Raw genomic sequence first — 18,305 nt, forward strand, 5'->3', positions numbered from 1 at the left:
AAGTCTATCTGGGACACCTCTATCTTTGCAGCCTGATCTACCTGCTTCTGGCTTTGGTGTTCCTCATTAGCCCTACTTGTGGAGACATGATGCCTCAGGTCATCAAGGCAGAGATGCCACCTATAGGTGGGCACGAGATCGAGGGGTGGATCTAACCATGCATAGTATCTGTGATAAAACAAACTGTCTCCCTGTGATCCATGAAAGGCGGCCACCAGAGGCCAAGGCCAGCCAGACCTGTTGGCCTTGGCAGCTTTTGTCTGGCAGCAGTCCTGGGATAGATGGAATTTTGGAGGCCAAATTGCAATTTTGGCCATGGGCAGCTGGGGGAGAAGGATGGTTCTGTTCCACAGGAAGGAAAGCACGGAGCCCAGCGTTCCAGGGCAGGTGAGAAGCAGCTCTCTCCATGCCAAGGTCAGCCGGAGCTGCCAGGCGGCCCCAGGAGCCCAAGGCAGCCAGAGCTGTTCCATGTTCCCTTGGTTCCGTGGGCCCAGCAGTGTCCCAATGGACTCCGTGATTCCATGAGGACCTGCAGGAGCACCATGGTCTCCATGGATCCACGAGGCCCCTCAGAATCACACCGGCCCCTTGGTCCATGGCCCTGGCCCACACGTTCCTTGTCTGTGTCACAGCCCCGGCTTTAGGATGGCCACCAGCCGGGACGTGTCCCAAGGAGGCCGTGCCAGCTTCTGTGGAAGACCCCGAGCCCTTCGCGCGGCGGCTGCGGTGGCAGCCGTGGGGGCTCCTGGTGCTGCCCCGAGCCCGCAGAGCAGGGGAGCGCTTGCTTATGGCTGGAGCCGATGCTAAAGTTCCTGTCGGGCTGCCTTAGACACTTGGGGCAAGGCATTCCTTCCAACCTGGGCCACTTGGAGTGGGCTGGGGACGGCCCCGGGGCAGGTGGCAGCGTGTGCAAGGGCCCTTTGTGACACGGTGCAGCATGGTCACCATGGGATGGAACGGGACAGGGTGTCCCAGGGCCCTTTGTGACACGTGCTGACATAGGGGCTGGCGGCGACGCAGCCACGCCACAGTGCTCGGAGCACGCGACGGGACAGGACGGGACAGAGCGGTGCCGTGAGGAGCCCCCGCACAGCGCACTTGTTCCTTGCCGACCCGGAGCTTTTCCGAAGCGTTATTCCTGCAGGTGACCTCGAGGCCAGACCACAGGACTTGGTGACCTGTGGCCTTCTCGAGGCTTCTCTTTTGCAGGTGCCCTCGAGGGCAGACCGTGGGACTTGGTGCCCCGGAGCTTTTCTGAGGTATCTCCCATCCCTGTGGCCGGTGCCCTCAAGGCCAGACCGTTGGCTTAGCTGACCACAATCCTTGACGAGGAGTCTCCTGTCCTTGTGGCAGGAGCCCTCAGAGACCAGGGTGCAGGACTTGCTGTCCTGTAGCCTTCCTGAGGTTTCTCTGCTGCTGGTGCCTTCAAGGCACAAGCGCAGGACTTGTTCACTCAGAGCTTTCCCAAGGAATCTCTCTTGAAGGTGCCCTCGAGGCCACACTGTGGCATGGCGGGCAGATTCCGTCGCCTGTTCAAAGTGCTCAGGAGGAAAAAAGGCCCTGGAGCTGCCCCAGCACAACAGCCCGAAGAGCTGGAGCAGTTCCAGCCACGGCAGGACGGTGAGTGACAGAGCTGGGCCACAGGGCTGATGGCAGCAGCCAGCTTGGCGCCATCCCATCCCATCCCATCCCATCCCATCCCATCCCATCCCATCCCCGGGGAACAGGCCTATGGATAGGCTGGAAGAGGAGCCAGGCCAGACCCCCCGCAGCAGCCGTGCTCCATCCCCTGGGCATCCCGGGGCTGTCCCTGCCTGGGGAGCGCAGGGCTGGGCTGCGTTCTCCGGCCTCTCCTGCAGCCCCTCAGCTCTGGCTGCGCTCGCTCTTTGCCAGATGCAGCCCTGGACCGGACACAAGAGCAGGACCGTGCCCACGGCCGCTTCCGGAGAACAGTGCAGGTACCTGCAGCCATCCCCACCTGGGCTGGGCCTGCTGTCGCTGCTCAGCCGAGCACCACGCCTGGAGCACCCCTTGGAACATCCCTCTCTTCCCTGTCCTTTGTTCTCCTGCAGATGTTCCGGAAGTTCATGTGCATTCGGCGTGGAAAGACCAGCACCACAGCAACTGAGGGCACAGCTGAGCCTGACTCTGGGCTGACCGAGCTCCAGGCAGAGCCTGATGTCAGCACAGATATCACTGCACCCTCAGAAGACTCTGACAGTCCAATGAATGATCACACAGCGAAGACTGACAGGGCAGTGACTGAGGACATGGCCATCACAAACACTGACACCGGAGAGACTCAGGGCATCCCAAATACTGACACTATGCCCATTCCCACTGGGATTCATGCTCCCAAACTGGATTTTTTTGAAGAGAGTGCTGCTTCTCCTCAGCAGCAGGTAAGCAGCCTGGGGCCAGGGCTGGAGACTCCAAGGATCGTGTGCCCCCTCAAGCCACGGCTGCTGGGCCCCCTCAGCCTTTGAGGCCAGCACAGTGCGGTGGGAAGGGAAGCACTTCTTGGGGGCAGCTGGGGAAGTTGCTCCCTTGGACAGTGCTCCAAGTCTTCCCCATGCCTCCTCCAGGTGCCAGCCATGGTGAGGAACATTCACCAGAGACTCGGGTCCCATGTCACTGTGGATGCCTGGCTGCAAATTGACATTCTGAGGCTGGCTGAAGAGCACCCCGCTGATGTGGTGCTGACCCTCCTGCGCTGTGCCCCATCGTGCGACAGGTACGGGGCCCAGCTGCCTTGAGAGCTCAGGGCTCACCAGCCCTTAGGGCCCATCGCCCTGTGCCGCCTGTCCAATGGGGTCTGCCAGACAGGTGGAGAGCTCCAGGACCCTCGGGCCCCTCTGTTTCCTGAGCCTGCTGCCATGCTCCCTCCCTGCCCCTCAGGGCACCGGGGCTCTGTCACCTGGGCCCCCACAGCTGCACAGGGCATGGTACTGTGACTGAGACGCCCCTGACTCAGAGCTCCGATCCTACAGAGCTGCTACAATGATGTGGAGAATCATAGGATCATTGGGACCAGCAGTGGAGAAGGTGTTGCCAACACTGCTCTGTGTGATGCAGGAATGGCCACTGCATAGCACGTCCACCTCTGATGGGGATGATACAGATGTCTTTGCCCTGGCTGTGAGTTTCTGGAACTGGCCTTTACTCACCCCGAGGTCACATCCTCACCAGCTCTCCATCCTTCCCCCACTGCATCTCCTTGCCTCAGGTGCTGGGCTGAAACCTGCCTGGGCTAGGGCAGGCTCAGGGGGCACCAGGCCCGGTGCTCCCCCTGCGTCTCCCCTCGGGCCCTGCCACATGGACAGCTCGGCACTGAGGGATGTTCCTGAGCTGTCTCGAGCTGCTTCTTTTGCAGGCAACTCTGGCGCTGTGGGTGATTGTCCAGGTGCCCGAGTGCCACGAGGCAATGATCCTTTATTCAGCCCGCCTGTTTGTGACTCTGCTCTTCCAAGTTGTCATCACCACACAGCAGGTGCCAGAGGAAGTTGATCACTTCTGGAGAGCATGCCAGGAGGAACACCGCCTTCCCACCAACCCCAACAGGTCCCAGTCCTCCTGTCCTTCCCATGCCCTCGTGGCCAGCGCCAGTGCCCCCAGTGTGACCTGGGCTTTGCTCTGTGCACAGGTTTGCAGTGCAGGCCATGAAGGCTCTGCTCTGTCGACTGCGCTGTGACAACGAGGTGGTGGCTATGGAGCGCAAGCGTGGCTGGGACACGCTGCTGTGTGCTGACACCCAGCACTATGCAGTGGGTCTGCTGGCCAGGTGAGACCCCCTTCTCCTCACTGCCCCCGGCACTTGTGCCCTGTGCCCGAGGTGCCCCACACAGTCCCTGTGGGGCCTCGTCACCGAGGGATGGCCAAGCGGACTGGAAAAGGCTGGAAGGGGAGGGTGCCCAGAAGGAGCTGCCTCCCAGAGCACCCAGATCCCCTTGCAACGTGGTGGGGAAGACCAGACCTGTGTGAGTCAGTCCTGGGAGAGGTTTGCCCCCTGCCTCAGGGTCTTGGTGCCTTTTTCCCCCTACCAGAGAGATGCGCCAGGTCTTGATCCCCTTCTGCTCCCGCATTGCATTCCACCTGCTCAAACCACTCAGCAGGGAGGAGCCATGCTGGGATCTGCCCTTCCTGGCTTTCCTTGTGGAGGTGAGCCTGACGGCCAGCGCTGCCTCGCTGAGCTGCCTCCCGCCTCTCTGCCCTCTCGTAGCCGCAGCTGCCTGGGACGGTGCCCGCGCCCTGCGCTGCTGCCTGGGCCCAGCCCTGGGCGGTTCCGGGCTCCTGCCGGCCGGCTCCCCTGTCACTGCCCTGTGCCTTTCAGCTCCTCGAGTGCCTGGACTTAAGTAAATATGGTGACAGCATCCTGGAGATCATGTCCAGGTACCTGCTGAGCGAGTGCAGGCAGAGATGTCGCCTGGCACTCAGAGGCCTCGTGGTGCTCAGCAAGGATCCCGCCATGGTGAGAAGGCGGCAGCGGCTGAAGCTGCGCTGGGGAAAGCAGTCACATGGGCTTGGCTGGGCTTCAGGAGCTGAGGCAGCTGCTCCCAGCTCTCCTGCCTCCCGGCTCAGCTGCCCCAGTGCTTCGGGACAGGCCTTTGGCCTCTGGGCCCTGCGGCAGCAGGGTGGGCTTGCAGGGCCAGGGTGGTGTAGGCAGTGCAGCCGTTCATGGCTTCACAGCACAGCCTTGTGTTCCACACAGGCCAGAAGAATGGGCAGCCTGTCTCAACGGCTTGTGGAGCTGCTGGGTGATGCAGATGGAGAGGTGGTCAGGATGTCCCTCTCTGTGTTCATGAATGTGCTGGAGAACAAAGACATCCTGGTATCCAGCACCACTGCCCCGAAACTGGCTGAGGCGCTCTTGCCACTCTTTGAAAATGTAAGGCTCTGTGCCCCCAGCCACTGACACTGGCTGCTGCCCAGACACTTTGTGCCCTGTGGATTTTTAGGCCGTTGCCCACATGGGCTGGAGAAGTTGCTGCTGATGTTTTTTCCTTTACTCCAGGACAACAGCAATGTGCAGATGCTCTCCATTCACCTCTTCTGCAAGGTGATGGAGTTGGTAGTGGACGAGGGAAAAAAGCCCCTTAAGACAATTGTGTGCCAGAGCCTACTCCCACTTTTATTCCACTGCCATGATGAGAACCGGAACGTGGCAGAGGTGAGGACTTGTGGGCTGATGTGTCCTCCTGGGAGGGGGCTCAGCTGCCTCCTGCCCTGGGGCCTCGCAGGCTGCAGCCTTCTCCTGGCCTTGGCACAGGGACGCGGGTCCTGTGCCCTGGGCTGTGGTGCCATCTCCGTGTCTCTGCTGCTCTCCAGGCTTCTCGGGAAACGCTGATTTGTGCGGCCAAGTTCCTGAAGAGGAGAAATCTTGGGCAGCTGGTGAAGAAGGAGCAGCTGTCGAAGTTTGCCGAGTGCCTGGTAAGGACCGCCTGGAAGCCTAAGCTGAGCCTGGAGAAGTCCCCTGCCCCTGGTGCCCAGTGCGTGGGGCTGGCAGCTGTGCTGCACCAGGGGCGCCAGCCTGCGCCCCACACGCTGCTCCCTTCCCCGGGCTCTTCTCCAGGCTCCTGTGGCCCCGAGCCGGGAGCCGATGGAGCCCCGGCCCCGCTGGGCTGTGGCGCGGGGCGGCACCGCGGCTCCCCGGGCAGCAGCCGGCCCTCGGCCCCCTCCAGAGCCCGGCGCCAGCGGCTGCTGGCCGGGCCTCGGGGCCGTGCGGGCAGGGGAGGCCAGGGCTGGGCGCAGAGAGCCCGGCCAAGGGGCTGAGCCCGCGCCAACCCTTCCCTCCTGGCGCTCTCTGCAGCTGGCAGAGGACAGGAGCCGAGCGGCCGAGCGCCTGCACCAGGCGCTGCCGTTCGCGGAGAGCCCGCAGGAGTCCCTGCGAGAGGCGGCCGTCAGGTTCATCGGTGAGCCACGAGCCCGGGGCCCCTCCCCGCCCCGCCGCAGCTCGGCCCCGGCCCCGGCTGCTGCCCCGGCAGCGGGATCCGGGCCCGGGGCCGTGGAGCCCCGCCTGCCCTCGGGGCCGCTGCCGCCCTCTCGCAGCCGTGCCCTCGGGCGTCAGGATGCGGCAAGGGCCCGGGCTGAGCCCTGCCGGGGCAGGAGAGCGGGTGGCCACGGGGCTGGCAGCGCCGCTGCGAGGGAGCTGTGCCGCGGGGCCGTGACCGCCTCTGTGCTCCCAGGGACTGCCAGGGTGTTCTTGAGGGGGCACAAGGAAGAGCTCCAGCTCCTCGGTGAGGGTGAGTGAGGGCAGCGGGCTGGCAGCGGGGGCTGGCGGGGGCGAGCTGCAATGCCTGGCTCGGGAGCTGCAATCCCTGCCCTGGCTGTGGGGGCTTTGCTCCGTGTGTGGACTCGGGGTGACGTGGGCGGAGCACAGAGAGGTTTCAGGGACACGGTGGGGAGGCTCATGGCCAGCACCTTCTGGCTGATCTCCTTGGCCCCTGCTGTCTTCTGGCCATGGCAGGAGCTGGGTGAGATGGCCCTGGCAGGAAGGTCTGCTTGGATTCCTGCAGATCCAGGCTCTGACCGTGGCTCTGTTCCTGTCTCTTCCAGCCCTTCAAGCCCTGAGGAGAGACGACAGCCCTTCCCAGACAAACATCATAGTTCAGGAAATACTCAACGAAAGAGCTGCAGAACTACGTTCATCTGCTGGCCCAGAACCAGTGTCCCTTTAAGACCTCCAGATATCCTGGAAGATGAGACCATCTGGAGACTAGAGTAGAGCAGCTGGAGCTCCAGGCACAGCTGATGCTGGTCACAGCTGAGCCTGTGGAAAGCTCCCATAGCTCCTGCCCTCTCCCTCCCTTTTGACAGCTCCATCCCTCCAGCCCTCAGACCCTGCCCATCCCCTTTTTTCCTCCCAGCTCATCCCTTCGCTTCGCTTCCTATTAATAAACAGTTTGGTTTCTTCACTTGAGCTGCATCTCTGTGGTGCTGAAGCGGCCCAAAACCTGAGCCCTGGGACACACAGGCCCCTCCTGCTGCTCTCTTCCGTGCTTTTACTGCAACCCTGGGGTATATCACCGTGTCCCGCAGCCGTAGGGAGGAGGAGAGAAGCTCCAGCAGGCAGGAATTGTGCAGCAAGATTGATTTATTTAATTATTTTACAAACTCTTTCATAGGCTTTTTTCTTCATAGTCTAATTGGACAAAGGATCAGCCACCCCTTGGGGTGATCGGCTAAAATCCTAAAACATCCATTGTCCAAATATTTTCTCCTGTACTATAAAAAAGACTTTTCAAGGGTGCAGGTGTTTGGTTGTGTACATAACTCTGCTGCCTCTTCTGTGAGAGAGAAAAGTCTCTCACGGGCTTAGAAAATAGCAAGAAAATCCTTGCTAGCAGCATTTTTGTATCCACACCGTGCCATGTTTTGTGCAGAGACACAGAGGAACGAGGGCAGCTCAGGCTGGAAAGGTCCCTGTCCTGAAGGTCCAGTTCCACAACACTGTGGAGTCAGAGGTCTTGCTGAGCACCCTGAAGGCCCTGGATTTTAGAACAGCCAACAGGAGTATGCTCCGGAGGCAGCTGTGAGGGATTCCGTGGCAAGCCTCCACGGAGGGCCAAGGAGCTTGGAATGCTGGAAGTTTTCAAGAGCAGCTTCCTGAAAGCCCAGCAGTGCTGCATCCCTGCACGGGATCAGGAAGAGGGCAGAACCAGAGAGCATCCGGGCTTAACAGTGGCCTCTGGGTGCGCCTACGAGCAAACGAAGCAGCAGCACAGTGGCCGAGACTCGGACGCGCGGCCATCCCGGTGTCCGGAGCGCTGTCAGGCAGTGTTGGGATCCTGGGGGCGGTTCTGGTCTCCACAAGTGTGGGATTGCAGCCCCTGCTGATGCCTAGAGAGGCCACCTAAAACCAGAGGCTAGAGCAGAATAAGGGAATAAAGGTAGGTAGGTATTTGAAAGGCCTTCAAAGGTACACCCAGGGTAGCCAGAGGCTACTGCCAAGAGGGACCCCAAGATGGACAACAGGTCACGAGTTCTTCACACTTTTGTAAGTTTGGTTCATTTGCGGATGTGCCGGTTTGGCCAAATTTAGAAAGATATCCTCTGAGAGAAGGCACAACCACCCCTCCCCGAACCTGGTTCGGGAAAAAATTAAGTTTTCATCAAAGGAAAGTGAAGGAGATAAAAACTATTGATTTGACAAACACACGGGAAAAGGAAAATAATGCTAAATAATAAAATCTCTCGCTGTGGAGAAAAAACCTGGGAAAGTGTTAGAGTCCTCCCTTTGGTCTCCTCGGAGCTGGGGCTTGGCCCAGGGCCAGGCCCTCTGTGCTCGGTGGCAAGTCCTCCTGATGTGTTCTGATATTGAAGCAGTCCAGCAGAAAAGGGAGAAAATCCAAAATTCCAGGGAATGAAAAAAAATTCAGCTCTCAGTCTCCCTTTGGAGAAAAAGAAGCTGAAGAACTGGCCAAAAGCTGACCAGGGAAGCAGCAAGCTGGGTGCCTCCTCCCTCCCCTGCTGCAGCTGGGAAAAAGAAAGTCCCTATCTCTGTGTGACCTTGAACAAGCTGCAAACTGCTTTGAAAAAGTTTTGCTCAGTTTTTCCTTCCCCCTCTCAGGCTCAGTTTAGAGGCATAGAAAGGCACAAAGTTAATTTCTAGGCATAGGGCAGGGATACGGGATACACATCACAAAGTCACCCCAAGACATTCCACCCCTTATCCCATATCATTGGCTCAATGCCCAAACGAATATATTTTAACTCTACACACACACATCGATACATATACATATATATATATATATATATATACAGCTATGTACGAACAGTGACAGTGACCCTCAGCAAGCAGGGGTACACAGGCATTTCACACTACAGGTGGTTTTCACCCAACAATCAGATCTCCCTGCGGTACACAATGCGTTGTTCCATCTTTCTGCATTACCCACCATGTGCAACCAGGTCCCTGAGCAAAGACAACCCCACGGATGGGTTGGTCTGTACTCGAGGCAGAATTTATCCACACGGGCTTTCCTAACAGACCTCTGACATGCACTACTGGGGCCTTATCTCCATCTGTTGTACGCAGGGATTCAGATTGGGCTGGACCTGCTCTATTGGTGGAACCTCGGGTGTTAACTAACCAGGTAGCCTTTGCCAGATTCTGTTCCCAATTTTTGAAAGTTCTCCCACCCAGTGCCTTCAAGGTGGTTTTCAACAATCCATGGCACCGTTCCACTTTGCCTGCAGCTGGTGCATGGTAAGGGATGTGGTACACCCACTCAATGCCATGTTCTCTAGCCCAGGTGTTGATAAGGCTGTTCTTAAAATGAGTCCTGTTGTTGGTCTCGATTCTCTCAGGGGTGCCATGCCTCCAAAGGACTTGCTTTTCCAGGCCCAGGATGGTGTTCCGGGCTGTAGCGTGAGGCACAGGGTAGGTCTCCAGCCACCCAGTGGTGGCTTCTACCATTGTGAGCACACAGCGCTTGCCTTGGCGGGTTTGAGGCAGTGTGATGTAATCAATCTGCCAGGCCTCCCCATACTTGTATTTGGACCATCGCCCACCGTACCACAGGGGCTTCACCCGCTTGGCCTGCTTGATCGCAGCGCATGTCTCACAATCATGGATCACCTGGGAGATACTGTCCATAGTTAGATCCACCCCTCGATCTCGTGCCCACCTATAGGTGGCATCTCTGCCCTGATGGCCTGAGGCATCATGGGCCCATCGAGCTAGGAACAACTCTCCTTTATGTTGCCAATCCAAGTCTATCTGGGACACCTCTATCTTTGCAGCCTGATCTACCTGCTTCTGGCTTTGGTGTTCCTCATTAGCCCTACTTGTGGGGACATGATGCCTCAGGTCATCAAGGCAGAGATGCCACCTATAGGTGGGCACGAGATCGAGGGGTGGATCTAACCATGCATAGTATCTGTGATAAAACAAACTGTCTCCCTGTGATCCATGAAAGGCGGCCACCAGAGGCCAAGGCCAGCCAGACCTGTTGGCCTTGGCAGCTTTTGTCTGGCAGCAATCCTGGGATAGATGGAATTTTGGAGGCCAAATTGCAATTTTGGCCATGGGCAGCTGGGGGAGAAGGATGGTTCTGTTCCACAGGAAGGAAAGCACGGAGCCCCAGCGTTCCAGGGCAGGTGAGAAGCAGCTCTCTCCATGCCAAGGTCAGCCGGAGCTGCCAGGCGGCCCCAGGAGCCCAAGGCAGCCAGAGCTGTTCCATGTTCCCTTGGTTCCGTGGGCCCAGCAGTGTCCCAATGGACTCCGTGATTCCATGAGGACCTGCAGGAGCACCATGGTCTCCATGGATCCACGAGGCCCCTCAGAATCACACCGGCCCCTTGGTCCATGGCCCTGGCCCACACGTTCCTTGTCTGTGTCACAGCCCCGGCTTTAGGATGGCCACCAGCCGGGACGTGTCCCAAGGAGGCCGTGCCAGCTTCTGTGGAAGACCCCGAGCCCTTCGCGCGGCGGCTGCGGTGGCAGCCGTGGGGGCTCTTGGTGCTGCCCCGAGCCCGCAGAGCAGGGGAGCGCTTGCTTATGGCTGGAGCCGATGCTAAAGTTCCTGTCGGGCTGCCTTAGACACTTGGGGCAAGGCATTCCTTCCAACCTGGGCCACTTGGAGTGGGCTGGGGACGGCCCCGGGGCAGGTGGCAGCGTGTGCAAGGGCCCTTTGTGACACGGTGCAGCGTGGTCACCGTGGGGTGGAACGGGACAGGGTGTCCCAGGGCCCTTTGTGACACGTGCTGACATAGGGGCTGGCGGCGACGCGGCCACGCCACAGTGCTCGGAGCACGCGACGGGACAGGACGGGACAGAGCGGTGCCGTGAGGAGCCCCCGCACAGCGCACTCGTTCCTTGCCGACCCGGAGCTTTTCCGAAGCGTTATTCCTGCAGGTGACCTCGAGGCCAGACCACAGGACTTGGTGACCTGTGGCCTTCTCGAGGCTTCTCTTTTGCAGGTGCCCTCGAGGGCAGACCGTGGGACTTGGTGCCCCGGAGCTTTTCCGAGGTATCTCCCATCCCTGTGGCCGGTGCCCTCAAGGCCAGACCGTTGGCTTAGCTGACCACAATCCTTGACGAGGAGTCTCCTGTCCTTGTGGCAGGAGCCCTCAGAGACCAGGGTGCAGGACTTGCTGTCCTGTAGCCTTCCTGAGGTTTCTCTGCTGCTGGTGCCTTCAAGGCACAAGCGCAGGACTTGTTCACTCAGAGCTTTCCCAAGGAATCTCTCTTGAAGGTGCCCTCGAGGCCACACTGTGGCATGGCGGGCAGATTCCGTCGCCTGTTCAAAGTGCTCAGGAGGAAAAAAGGCCCTGGAGCTGCCCCAGCACAACAGCCCGAAGAGCTGGAGCAGTTCCAGCCACGGCAGGACGGTGAGTGACAGAGCTGGGCCACAGGGCTGATGGCAGCAGCCAGCTTGGCGCCATCCCATCCCATCCCATCCCATCCCATCCCATCCCATCCCATCCCATCCCATCCCATCCCATCCCATCCCCGGGGAACAGGCCTATGGATAGGCTGGAAGAGGAGCCAGGCCAGACCCCCCGCAGCAGCCGTGCTCCATCCCCTGGGCATCCCGGGGCTGTCCCTGCCTGGGGAGCGCAGGGCTGGGCTGCGTTCTCCGGCCTCTCCTGCAGCCCCTCAGCTCTGGCTGCGCTCGCTCTTTGCCAGATGCAGCCCTGGACCGGACACAAGAGCAGGACCGTGCCCACGGCCGCTTCCGGAGAACAGTGCAGGTACCTGCAGCCATCCCCACCTGGGCTGGGCCTGCTGTCGCTGCTCAGCCGAGCACCACGCCTGGAGCACCCCTTGGAACATCCCTCTCTTCCCTGTCCTTTGTTCTCCTGCAGATGTTCCGGAAGTTCATGTGCATTCGGCGTGGAAAGACCAGCACCACAGCAACTGAGGGCACAGCTGAGCCTGACTCTGGGCTGACCGAGCTCCAGGCAGAGCCTGATGTCAGCACAGATATCACTGCACCCTCAGAAGACTCTGACAGTCCAATGAATGATCACACAGCGAAGACTGACAGGGCAGTGACTGAGGACATGGCCATCACAAACACTGACACCGGAGAGACTCAGGGCATCCCAAATACTGACACTATGCCCATTCCCACTGGGATTCATGCTCCCAAACTGGATTTTTTTGAAGAGAGTGCTGCTTCTCCTCAGCAGCAGGTAAGCAGCCTGGGGCCAGGGCTGGAGACTCCAAGGATCGTGTGCCCCCTCAAGCCACGGCTGCTGGGCCCCCTCAGCCTTTGAGGCCAGCACAGTGCGGTGGGAAGGGAAGCACTTCTTGGGGGCAGCTGGGGAAGTTGCTCCCTTGGACAGTGCTCCAAGTCTTCCCCATGCCTCCTCCAGGTGCCAGCCATGGTGAGGAACATTCACCAGAGACTCGGGTCCCATGTCACTGTGGATGCCTGGCTGCAAATTGACATTCTGAGGCTGGCTGAAGAGCACCCCGCTGATGTGGTGCTGACCCTCCTGCGCTGTGCCCCATCGTGCGACAGGTACGGGGCCCAGCTGCCTTGAGAGCTCAGGGCTCACCAGCCCTTAGGGCCCATCGCCCTGTGCCGCCTGTCCAATGGGGTCTGCCAGACAGGTGGAGAGCTCCAGGACCCTCGGGCCCCTCTGTTTCCTGAGCCTGCTGCCATGCTCCCTCCCTGCCCCTCAGGGCACCGGGGCTCTGTCACCTGGGCCCCCACAGCTGCACAGGGCATGGTACTGTGACTGAGACGCCCCTGACTCAGAGCTCCGATCCTACAGAGCTGCTACAATGATGTGGAGAATCATAGGATCATTGGGACCAGCAGTGGAGAAGGTGTTGCCAACGCTGCTCTGTGTGATGCAGGAATGGCCACTGCATAGCACGTCCACCTCTGATGGGGATGATACAGATGTCTTTGCCCTGGCTGTGAGTTTCTGGAACTGGCCTTTACTCACCCCGAGGTCACATCCTCACCAGCTCTCCATCCTTCCCCCACTGCATCTCCTTGCCTCAGGTGCTGGGCTGAAACCTGCCTGGGCTAGGGCAGGCTCAGGGGGCACCAGGCCCGGTGCTCCCCCTGCGTCTCCCCTCGGGCCCTGCCACATGGACAGCTCGGCACTGAGGGATGTTCCTGAGCTGTCTCGAGCTGCTTCTTTTGCAGGCAACTCTGGCGCTGTGGGTGATTGTCCAGGTGCCCGAGTGCCACGAGGCAATGATCCTTTATTCAGCCCGCCTGTTTGTGACTCTGCTCTTCCAAGTTGTCATCACCACACAGCAGGTGCCAGAGGAAGTTGATCACTTCTGGAGAGCATGCCAGGAGGAACACCGCCTTCCCACCAACCCCAACAGGTCCCAGTCCTCCTGTCCTTCCCATGCCCTCGTGGCCAGCGCCAGTGCCCCCAGTGTGACCTGGGCTTTGCTCTGTGCACAGGTTTGCAGTGCAGGCCATGAAGGCTCTGCTCTGTCGACTGCGCTGTGACAACGAGGTGGTGGCTATGGAGCGCAAGCGTGGCTGGGACACGCTGCTGTGTGCTGACACCCAGCACTATGCAGTGGGTCTGCTGGCCAGGTGAGACCCCCTTCTCCTCACTGCCCCCGGCACTTGTGCCCTGTGCCCGAGGTGCCCCACACAGTCCCTGTGGGGCCTCGTCACCGAGGGATGGCCAAGCGGACTGGAAAAGGCTGGAAGGGGAGGGTGCCCAGAAGGAGCTGCCTCCCAGAGCACCCAGATCCCCTTGCAACGTGGTGGGGAAGACCAGACCTGTGTGAGTCAGTCCTGGGAGAGGTTTGCCCCCTGCCTCAGGGTCTTGGTGCCTTTTCCCCCCTACCAGAGAGATGCGCCAGGTCTTGATCCCCTTCTGCTCCCGCATTGCATTCCACCTGCTCAAACCACTCAGCAGGGAGGAGCCATGCTGGGATCTGCCCTTCCTGGCTTTCCTTGTGGAGGTGAGCCTGACGGCCAGCGCTGCCTCGCTGAGCTGCCTCCCGCCTCTCTGCCCTCTCGTAGCCGCAGCTGCCTGGGACGGTGCCCGCGCCCTGCGCTGCTGCCTGGGCCCAGCCCTGGGCGGTTCCGGGCTCCTGCCGGCCGGCTCCCCTGTCACTGCCCTGTGCCTTTCAGCTCCTCGAGTGCCTGGACTTAAGTAAATATGGTGACAGCATCCTGGAGATCATGTCCAGGTACCTGCTGAGCGAGTGCAGGCAGAGATGTCGCCTGGCACTCAGAGGCCTCGTGGTGCTCAGCAAGGATCCCGCCATGGTGAGAAGGCGGCAGCGGCTGAAGCTGCGCTGGGGAAAGCAGTCACATGGGCTTGGCTGGGCTTCAGGAGCTGAGGCAGCTGCTCCCAGCTCTCCTGCCTCCCGGCTCAGCTGCCCCAGTGCTTCGGGACAGGCCTTTGGCCTCTGGGCCCTGCGGCAGCAGGGTGGGCTTGCAGGGCCAGGGTGGTGTAGGCAGTGCAGCCGTTCATGGCTTCACAGCACAGCCTTGTGTTCCACACAGGCCAGAAGAATGGGCAGCCTGTCTCAACGGCTTGTGGAGCTGCTGGGTGATGCAGATGGAGAGGTGGTCAGGATGTCCCTCTCTGTGTTCATGAATGTGCTGGAGAACAAAGACATCCTGGTATCCAGCACCACTGCCCCGAAACTGGCTGAGGCGCTCTTGCCACTCTTTGAAAATGTAAGGCTCTGTGCCCCCAGCCACTGACACTGGCTGCTGCCCAGACACTTTGTGCCCTGTGGATTTTTAGGCCGTTGCCCACATGGGCTGGAGAAGTTGCTGCTGATGTTTTTTCCTTTACTCCAGGACAACAGCAATGTGCAGATGCTCTCCATTCACCTCTTCTGCAAGGTGATGGAGTTGGTAGTGGACGAGGGAAAAAAGCCCCTTAAGACAATTGTGTGCCAGAGCCTACTCCCACTTTTATTCCACTGCCATGATGAGAACCGGAACGTGGCAGAGGTGAGGACTTGTGGGCTGATGTGTCCTCCTGGGAGGGGGCTCAGCTGCCTCCTGCCCTGGGGCCTCGCAGGCTGCAGCCTTCTCCTGGCCTTGGCACAGGGACGCGGGTCCTGTGCCCTGGGCTGTGGTGCCATCTCCGTGTCTCTGCTGCTCTCCAGGCTTCTCGGGAAACGCTGATTTGTGCGGCCAAGTTCCTGAAGAGGAGAAATCTTGGGCAGCTGGTGAAGAAGGAGCAGCTGTCGAAGTTTGCCGAGTGCCTGGTAAGGACCGCCTGGAAGCCTAAGCTGAGCCTGGAGAAGTCCCCTGCCCCTGGTGCCCAGTGCGTGGGGCTGGCAGCTGTGCTGCACCAGGGGCGCCAGCCTGCGCCCCACACGCTGCTCCCTTCCCCGGGCTCTTCTCCAGGCTCCTGTGGCCCCGAGCCGGGAGCCGATGGAGCCCCGGCCCCGCTGGGCTGTGGCGCGGGGCGGCACCGCGGCTCCCCGGGCAGCAGCCGGCCCTCGGCCCCCTCCAGAGCCCGGCGCCAGCGGCTGCTGGCCGGGCCTCGGGGCCGTGCGGGCAGGGGAGGCCAGGGCTGGGCGCAGAGAGCCCGGCCAAGGGGCTGAGCCCGCGCCAACCCTTCCCTCCTGGCGCTCTCTGCAGCTGGCAGAGGACAGGAGCCGAGCGGCCGAGCGCCTGCACCAGGCGCTGCCGTTCGCGGAGAGCCCGCAGGAGTCCCTGCGAGAGGCGGCCGTCAGGTTCATCGGTGAGCCACGAGCCCGGGGCCCCTCCCCGCCCCGCCGCAGCTCGGCCCCGGCCCCGGCTGCTGCCCCGGCAGCGGGATCCGGGCCCGGGGCCGTGGAGCCCCGCCTGCCCTCGGGGCCGCTGCCGCCCTCTCGCAGCCGTGCCCTCGGGCGTCAGGATGCGGCAAGGGCCCGGGCTGAGCCCTGCCGGGGCAGGAGAGCGGGTGGCCACGGGGCTGGCAGCGCCGCTGCGAGGGAGCTGTGCCGCGGGGCCGTGACCGCCTCTGTGCTCCCAGGGACTGCCAGGGTGTTCTTGAGGGGGCACAAGGAAGAGCTCCAGCTCCTCGGTGAGGGTGAGTGAGGGCAGCGGGCTGGCAGCGGGGGCTGGCGGGGGCGAGCTGCAATCCCTGCCCTGGCTGTGGGGGCTTTGCTCCGTGTGTGGACTCGGGGTGACGTGGGCAGAGCACAGAGAGGTTTCAGGGACACGGTGGGGAGCTTCATGGCCAGCACATTCTGGCTGATCTCCTTGGCCCCTGCTGTCTTCTGGCCATGGCAGGAGCTGGGTGAGATGGCCCTGGCAGGAAGGTCTGCTTGGATTCCTGCAGATCCAGGCTCTGACCGTGGCTCTGTTCCTGTCTCTTCCAGCCCTTCAAGCCCTGAGGAGAGACGACAGCCCTTCCCAGACAAACATCATAGTTCAGGAAATACTCAACGAAAGAGCTGCAGAACTACGTTCATCTGCTGGCCCAGAACCAGTGTCCCTTTAAGACCTCCAGATATCCTGGAAGATGAGACCATCTGGAGACTAGAGTAGAGCAGCTGGAGCTCCAGGCACAGCTGATGCTGGTCACAGCTGAGCCTGTGGAAAGCTCCCATAGCTCCTGCCCTCTCCCTCCCTTTTGACAGCTCCATCCCTCCAGCCCTCAGACCCTGCCCATCCCCTTTTTTCCTCCCAGCTCATCCCTTCGCTTCGCTTCCTATTAATAAACAGTTTGGTTTCTTCACTTGAGCTGCATCTCTGTGGTGCTGAAGCGGCCCAAAACCTGAGCCCTGGGACACACAGGCCCCTCCTGCCGCTCTCTTCCGTGCTTTTACTGCAACCCTGGGGTATATCACCGTGTCCCGCAGCCGTAGGGAGGAGGAGAGAAGCTCCAGCAGGCAGGAATTGTGCAGCAAGATTGATTTATTTAATTATTTTACAAACTCTTTCATAGGCTTTTTTCTTCATAGTCTAATTGGACAAAGGATCAGCCACCCCTTGGGGTGATCGGCTAAAATCCTAAAACATCCATTGTCCAAATATTTTCTCCTGTACTATAAAAAAGACTTTTCAAGGGTGCAGGTGTTTGGTTGTGTACATAACTCTGCTGCCTCTTCTGTGAGAGAGAAAAGTCTCTCACGGGCTTAGAAAATAGCAAGAAAATCCTTGCTAGCAGCATTTTTGTATCCACACCGTGCCATGTTTTGTGCAGAGACACAGAGGAACGAGGGCAGCTCAGGCTGGAAAGGTCCCTGTCCTGAAGGTCCAGTTCCACAACACTGTGGAGTCAGAGGTCTTGCTGAGCACCCTGAAGGCCCTGGATTTTAGAACAGCCAACAGGAGTATGCTCCGGAGGCAGCTGTGAGGGATTCCGTGGCAAGCCTCCACGGAGGGCCAAGGAGCTTGGAATGCTGGAAGTTTTCAAGAGCAGCTTCCTGAAAGCCCAGCAGTGCTGCATCCCTGCACGGGATCAGGAAGAGGGCAGAACCAGAGAGCATCCGGGCTTAACAGTGGCCTCTGGGTGCGCCTACGAGCAAACGAAGCAGCAGCACAGTGGCCGAGACTCGGACGCGCGGCCATCCCGGTGTCCGGAGCGCTGTCAGGCAGTGTTGGGATCCTGGGGGCGGTTCTGGTCTCCACAAGTGTGGGATTGCAGCCCCTGCTGATGCCTAGAGAGGCCACCTAAAACCAGAGGCTAGAGCAGAATAAGGGAATAAAGGTAGGTATTTATTTGAAAGGCCTTCAAAGGTACACCCAGGGTAGCCAGAGGCTACTGCCAAGAGGGACCCCAAGATGGACAACAGGTCACGAGTTCTTCACACTTTTGTAAGTTTGGTTCATTTGCGGATGTGCCGGTTTGGCCAAATTTAGAAAGATATCCTCTGAGAGAAGGCACAACCACCCCTCCCCGAACCTGGTTCGGGAAAAAATTAAGTTTTCATCAAAGGAAAGTGAAGGAGATAAAAACTATTGATTTGGCAAACACACGGGAAAAGGAAAATAATGCTAAATAATAAAATCTCTCGCTGTGGAGAAAAAACCTGGGAAAGTGTTAGAGTCCTCCCTTTGGTCTCCTCGGAGCTGGGGCTTGGCCCAGGGCCAGGCCCTCTGTGCTCGGTGGCAAGTCCTCCTGATGTGTTCTGATATTGAAGCAGTCCAGCAGAAAAGGGAGAAAATCCAAAATTCCAGGGAATGAAAAAAAATTCAGCTCTCAGTCTCCCTTTGGAGGAAAAGAAGCTGAAGAACTGGCCAAAAGCTGACCAGGGAAGCAGCAAGCTGGGTGCCTCCTCCCTCCCCTGCTGCAGCTGGGAAAAAGAAAGTCCCTATCTCTGTGTGACCTTGAACAAGCTGCAAACTGCTTTGAAAAAGTTTTGCTCAGTTTTTCCTTCCCCCTCTCAGGCTCAGTTTAGAGGCATAGAA

The 18,305-nt window shown here is 59.7% G+C and overlaps 4 protein-coding genes across 4 annotated transcripts; all 4 read left to right on the top strand.

Moving 5' to 3' along the window:
• Nucleotides 1–1,407: 1,407 nt before the first annotated feature.
• Nucleotides 1,408–2,756, top strand: LOC125319055. The gene is made up of 4 exons (XM_048290002.1): nucleotides 1,408–1,620; nucleotides 1,894–1,958; nucleotides 2,073–2,402; nucleotides 2,586–2,756. Exons 1-4 carry the CDS (start codon nucleotides 1,509–1,511, stop codon nucleotides 2,754–2,756), a joined length of 678 nt encoding a protein of 225 aa, XP_048145959.1. The 5' UTR covers nucleotides 1,408–1,508.
• A 903-nt stretch (nucleotides 2,757–3,659) lies between these two features.
• On the top strand, nucleotides 3,660–6,674 carry LOC125319056. The gene is made up of 9 exons (XM_048290003.1): nucleotides 3,660–3,781; nucleotides 4,044–4,158; nucleotides 4,331–4,468; nucleotides 4,709–4,885; nucleotides 5,012–5,167; nucleotides 5,326–5,427; nucleotides 5,807–5,909; nucleotides 6,183–6,239; nucleotides 6,553–6,674. Exons 1-9 carry the CDS (start codon nucleotides 3,660–3,662, stop codon nucleotides 6,672–6,674), a joined length of 1,092 nt encoding a protein of 363 aa, XP_048145960.1.
• Nucleotides 6,675–11,121: 4,447 nt separating this feature from the next.
• On the top strand, nucleotides 11,122–12,495 carry LOC125319057. Its single transcript, XM_048290004.1, has 4 exons — nucleotides 11,122–11,334; nucleotides 11,633–11,697; nucleotides 11,812–12,141; nucleotides 12,325–12,495. The coding sequence occupies exons 1-4, from the start codon at nucleotides 11,223–11,225 to the stop codon at nucleotides 12,493–12,495; spliced, it is 678 nt and encodes a 225-aa protein (XP_048145961.1). The 5' UTR covers nucleotides 11,122–11,222.
• A 903-nt stretch (nucleotides 12,496–13,398) lies between these two features.
• Nucleotides 13,399–16,392, top strand: LOC125319058. Its single transcript, XM_048290005.1, has 9 exons — nucleotides 13,399–13,520; nucleotides 13,783–13,897; nucleotides 14,070–14,207; nucleotides 14,448–14,624; nucleotides 14,751–14,906; nucleotides 15,065–15,166; nucleotides 15,546–15,648; nucleotides 15,922–15,978; nucleotides 16,271–16,392. The coding sequence occupies exons 1-9, from the start codon at nucleotides 13,399–13,401 to the stop codon at nucleotides 16,390–16,392; spliced, it is 1,092 nt and encodes a 363-aa protein (XP_048145962.1).
• Nucleotides 16,393–18,305: the final 1,913 nt, after the last annotated feature.

The sequence above is a fragment of the Corvus hawaiiensis genome, chromosome 35 (assembly GCF_020740725.1).
Source record: "Corvus hawaiiensis isolate bCorHaw1 chromosome 35, bCorHaw1.pri.cur, whole genome shotgun sequence".
NCBI lineage: Eukaryota > Metazoa > Chordata > Aves > Passeriformes > Corvidae > Corvus > Corvus hawaiiensis.

Bases quoted from the DNA above. Each gene is read 5' to 3' on its own strand.
- LOC125319058 (XM_048290005.1), top strand. From the start codon at position 13,399: ATGAAGGCTCTGCTCTGTCGACTGCGCTGTGACAACGAGGTGGTGGCT. The intron at 14,208-14,447 runs GTGAGAAGGCGG...TGTTCCACACAG, and splicing joins TCAGCAAGGATCCCGCCATG to GCCAGAAGAATGGGCAGCCT. The intron at 15,979-16,270 runs GTGAGTGAGGGC...TGTCTCTTCCAG, and splicing joins GCTCCAGCTCCTCGGTGAGG to CCCTTCAAGCCCTGAGGAGA.
- LOC125319057 (XM_048290004.1), top strand. From the start codon at position 11,223: ATGGCGGGCAGATTCCGTCGCCTGTTCAAAGTGCTCAGGAGGAAAAAA. The intron at 11,698-11,811 runs GTACCTGCAGCC...GTTCTCCTGCAG, and splicing joins GCTTCCGGAGAACAGTGCAG to ATGTTCCGGAAGTTCATGTG. The intron at 12,142-12,324 runs GTAAGCAGCCTG...TGCCTCCTCCAG, and splicing joins CTGCTTCTCCTCAGCAGCAG to GTGCCAGCCATGGTGAGGAA.
- LOC125319055 (XM_048290002.1), top strand. From the start codon at position 1,509: ATGGCGGGCAGATTCCGTCGCCTGTTCAAAGTGCTCAGGAGGAAAAAA. The intron at 1,621-1,893 runs GTGAGTGACAGA...GCTCTTTGCCAG, and splicing joins GTTCCAGCCACGGCAGGACG to ATGCAGCCCTGGACCGGACA. The intron at 1,959-2,072 runs GTACCTGCAGCC...GTTCTCCTGCAG, and splicing joins GCTTCCGGAGAACAGTGCAG to ATGTTCCGGAAGTTCATGTG.
- LOC125319056 (XM_048290003.1), top strand. From the start codon at position 3,660: ATGAAGGCTCTGCTCTGTCGACTGCGCTGTGACAACGAGGTGGTGGCT. The intron at 4,159-4,330 runs GTGAGCCTGACG...TGTGCCTTTCAG, and splicing joins TCCTGGCTTTCCTTGTGGAG to CTCCTCGAGTGCCTGGACTT. The intron at 6,240-6,552 runs GTGAGTGAGGGC...TGTCTCTTCCAG, and splicing joins GCTCCAGCTCCTCGGTGAGG to CCCTTCAAGCCCTGAGGAGA.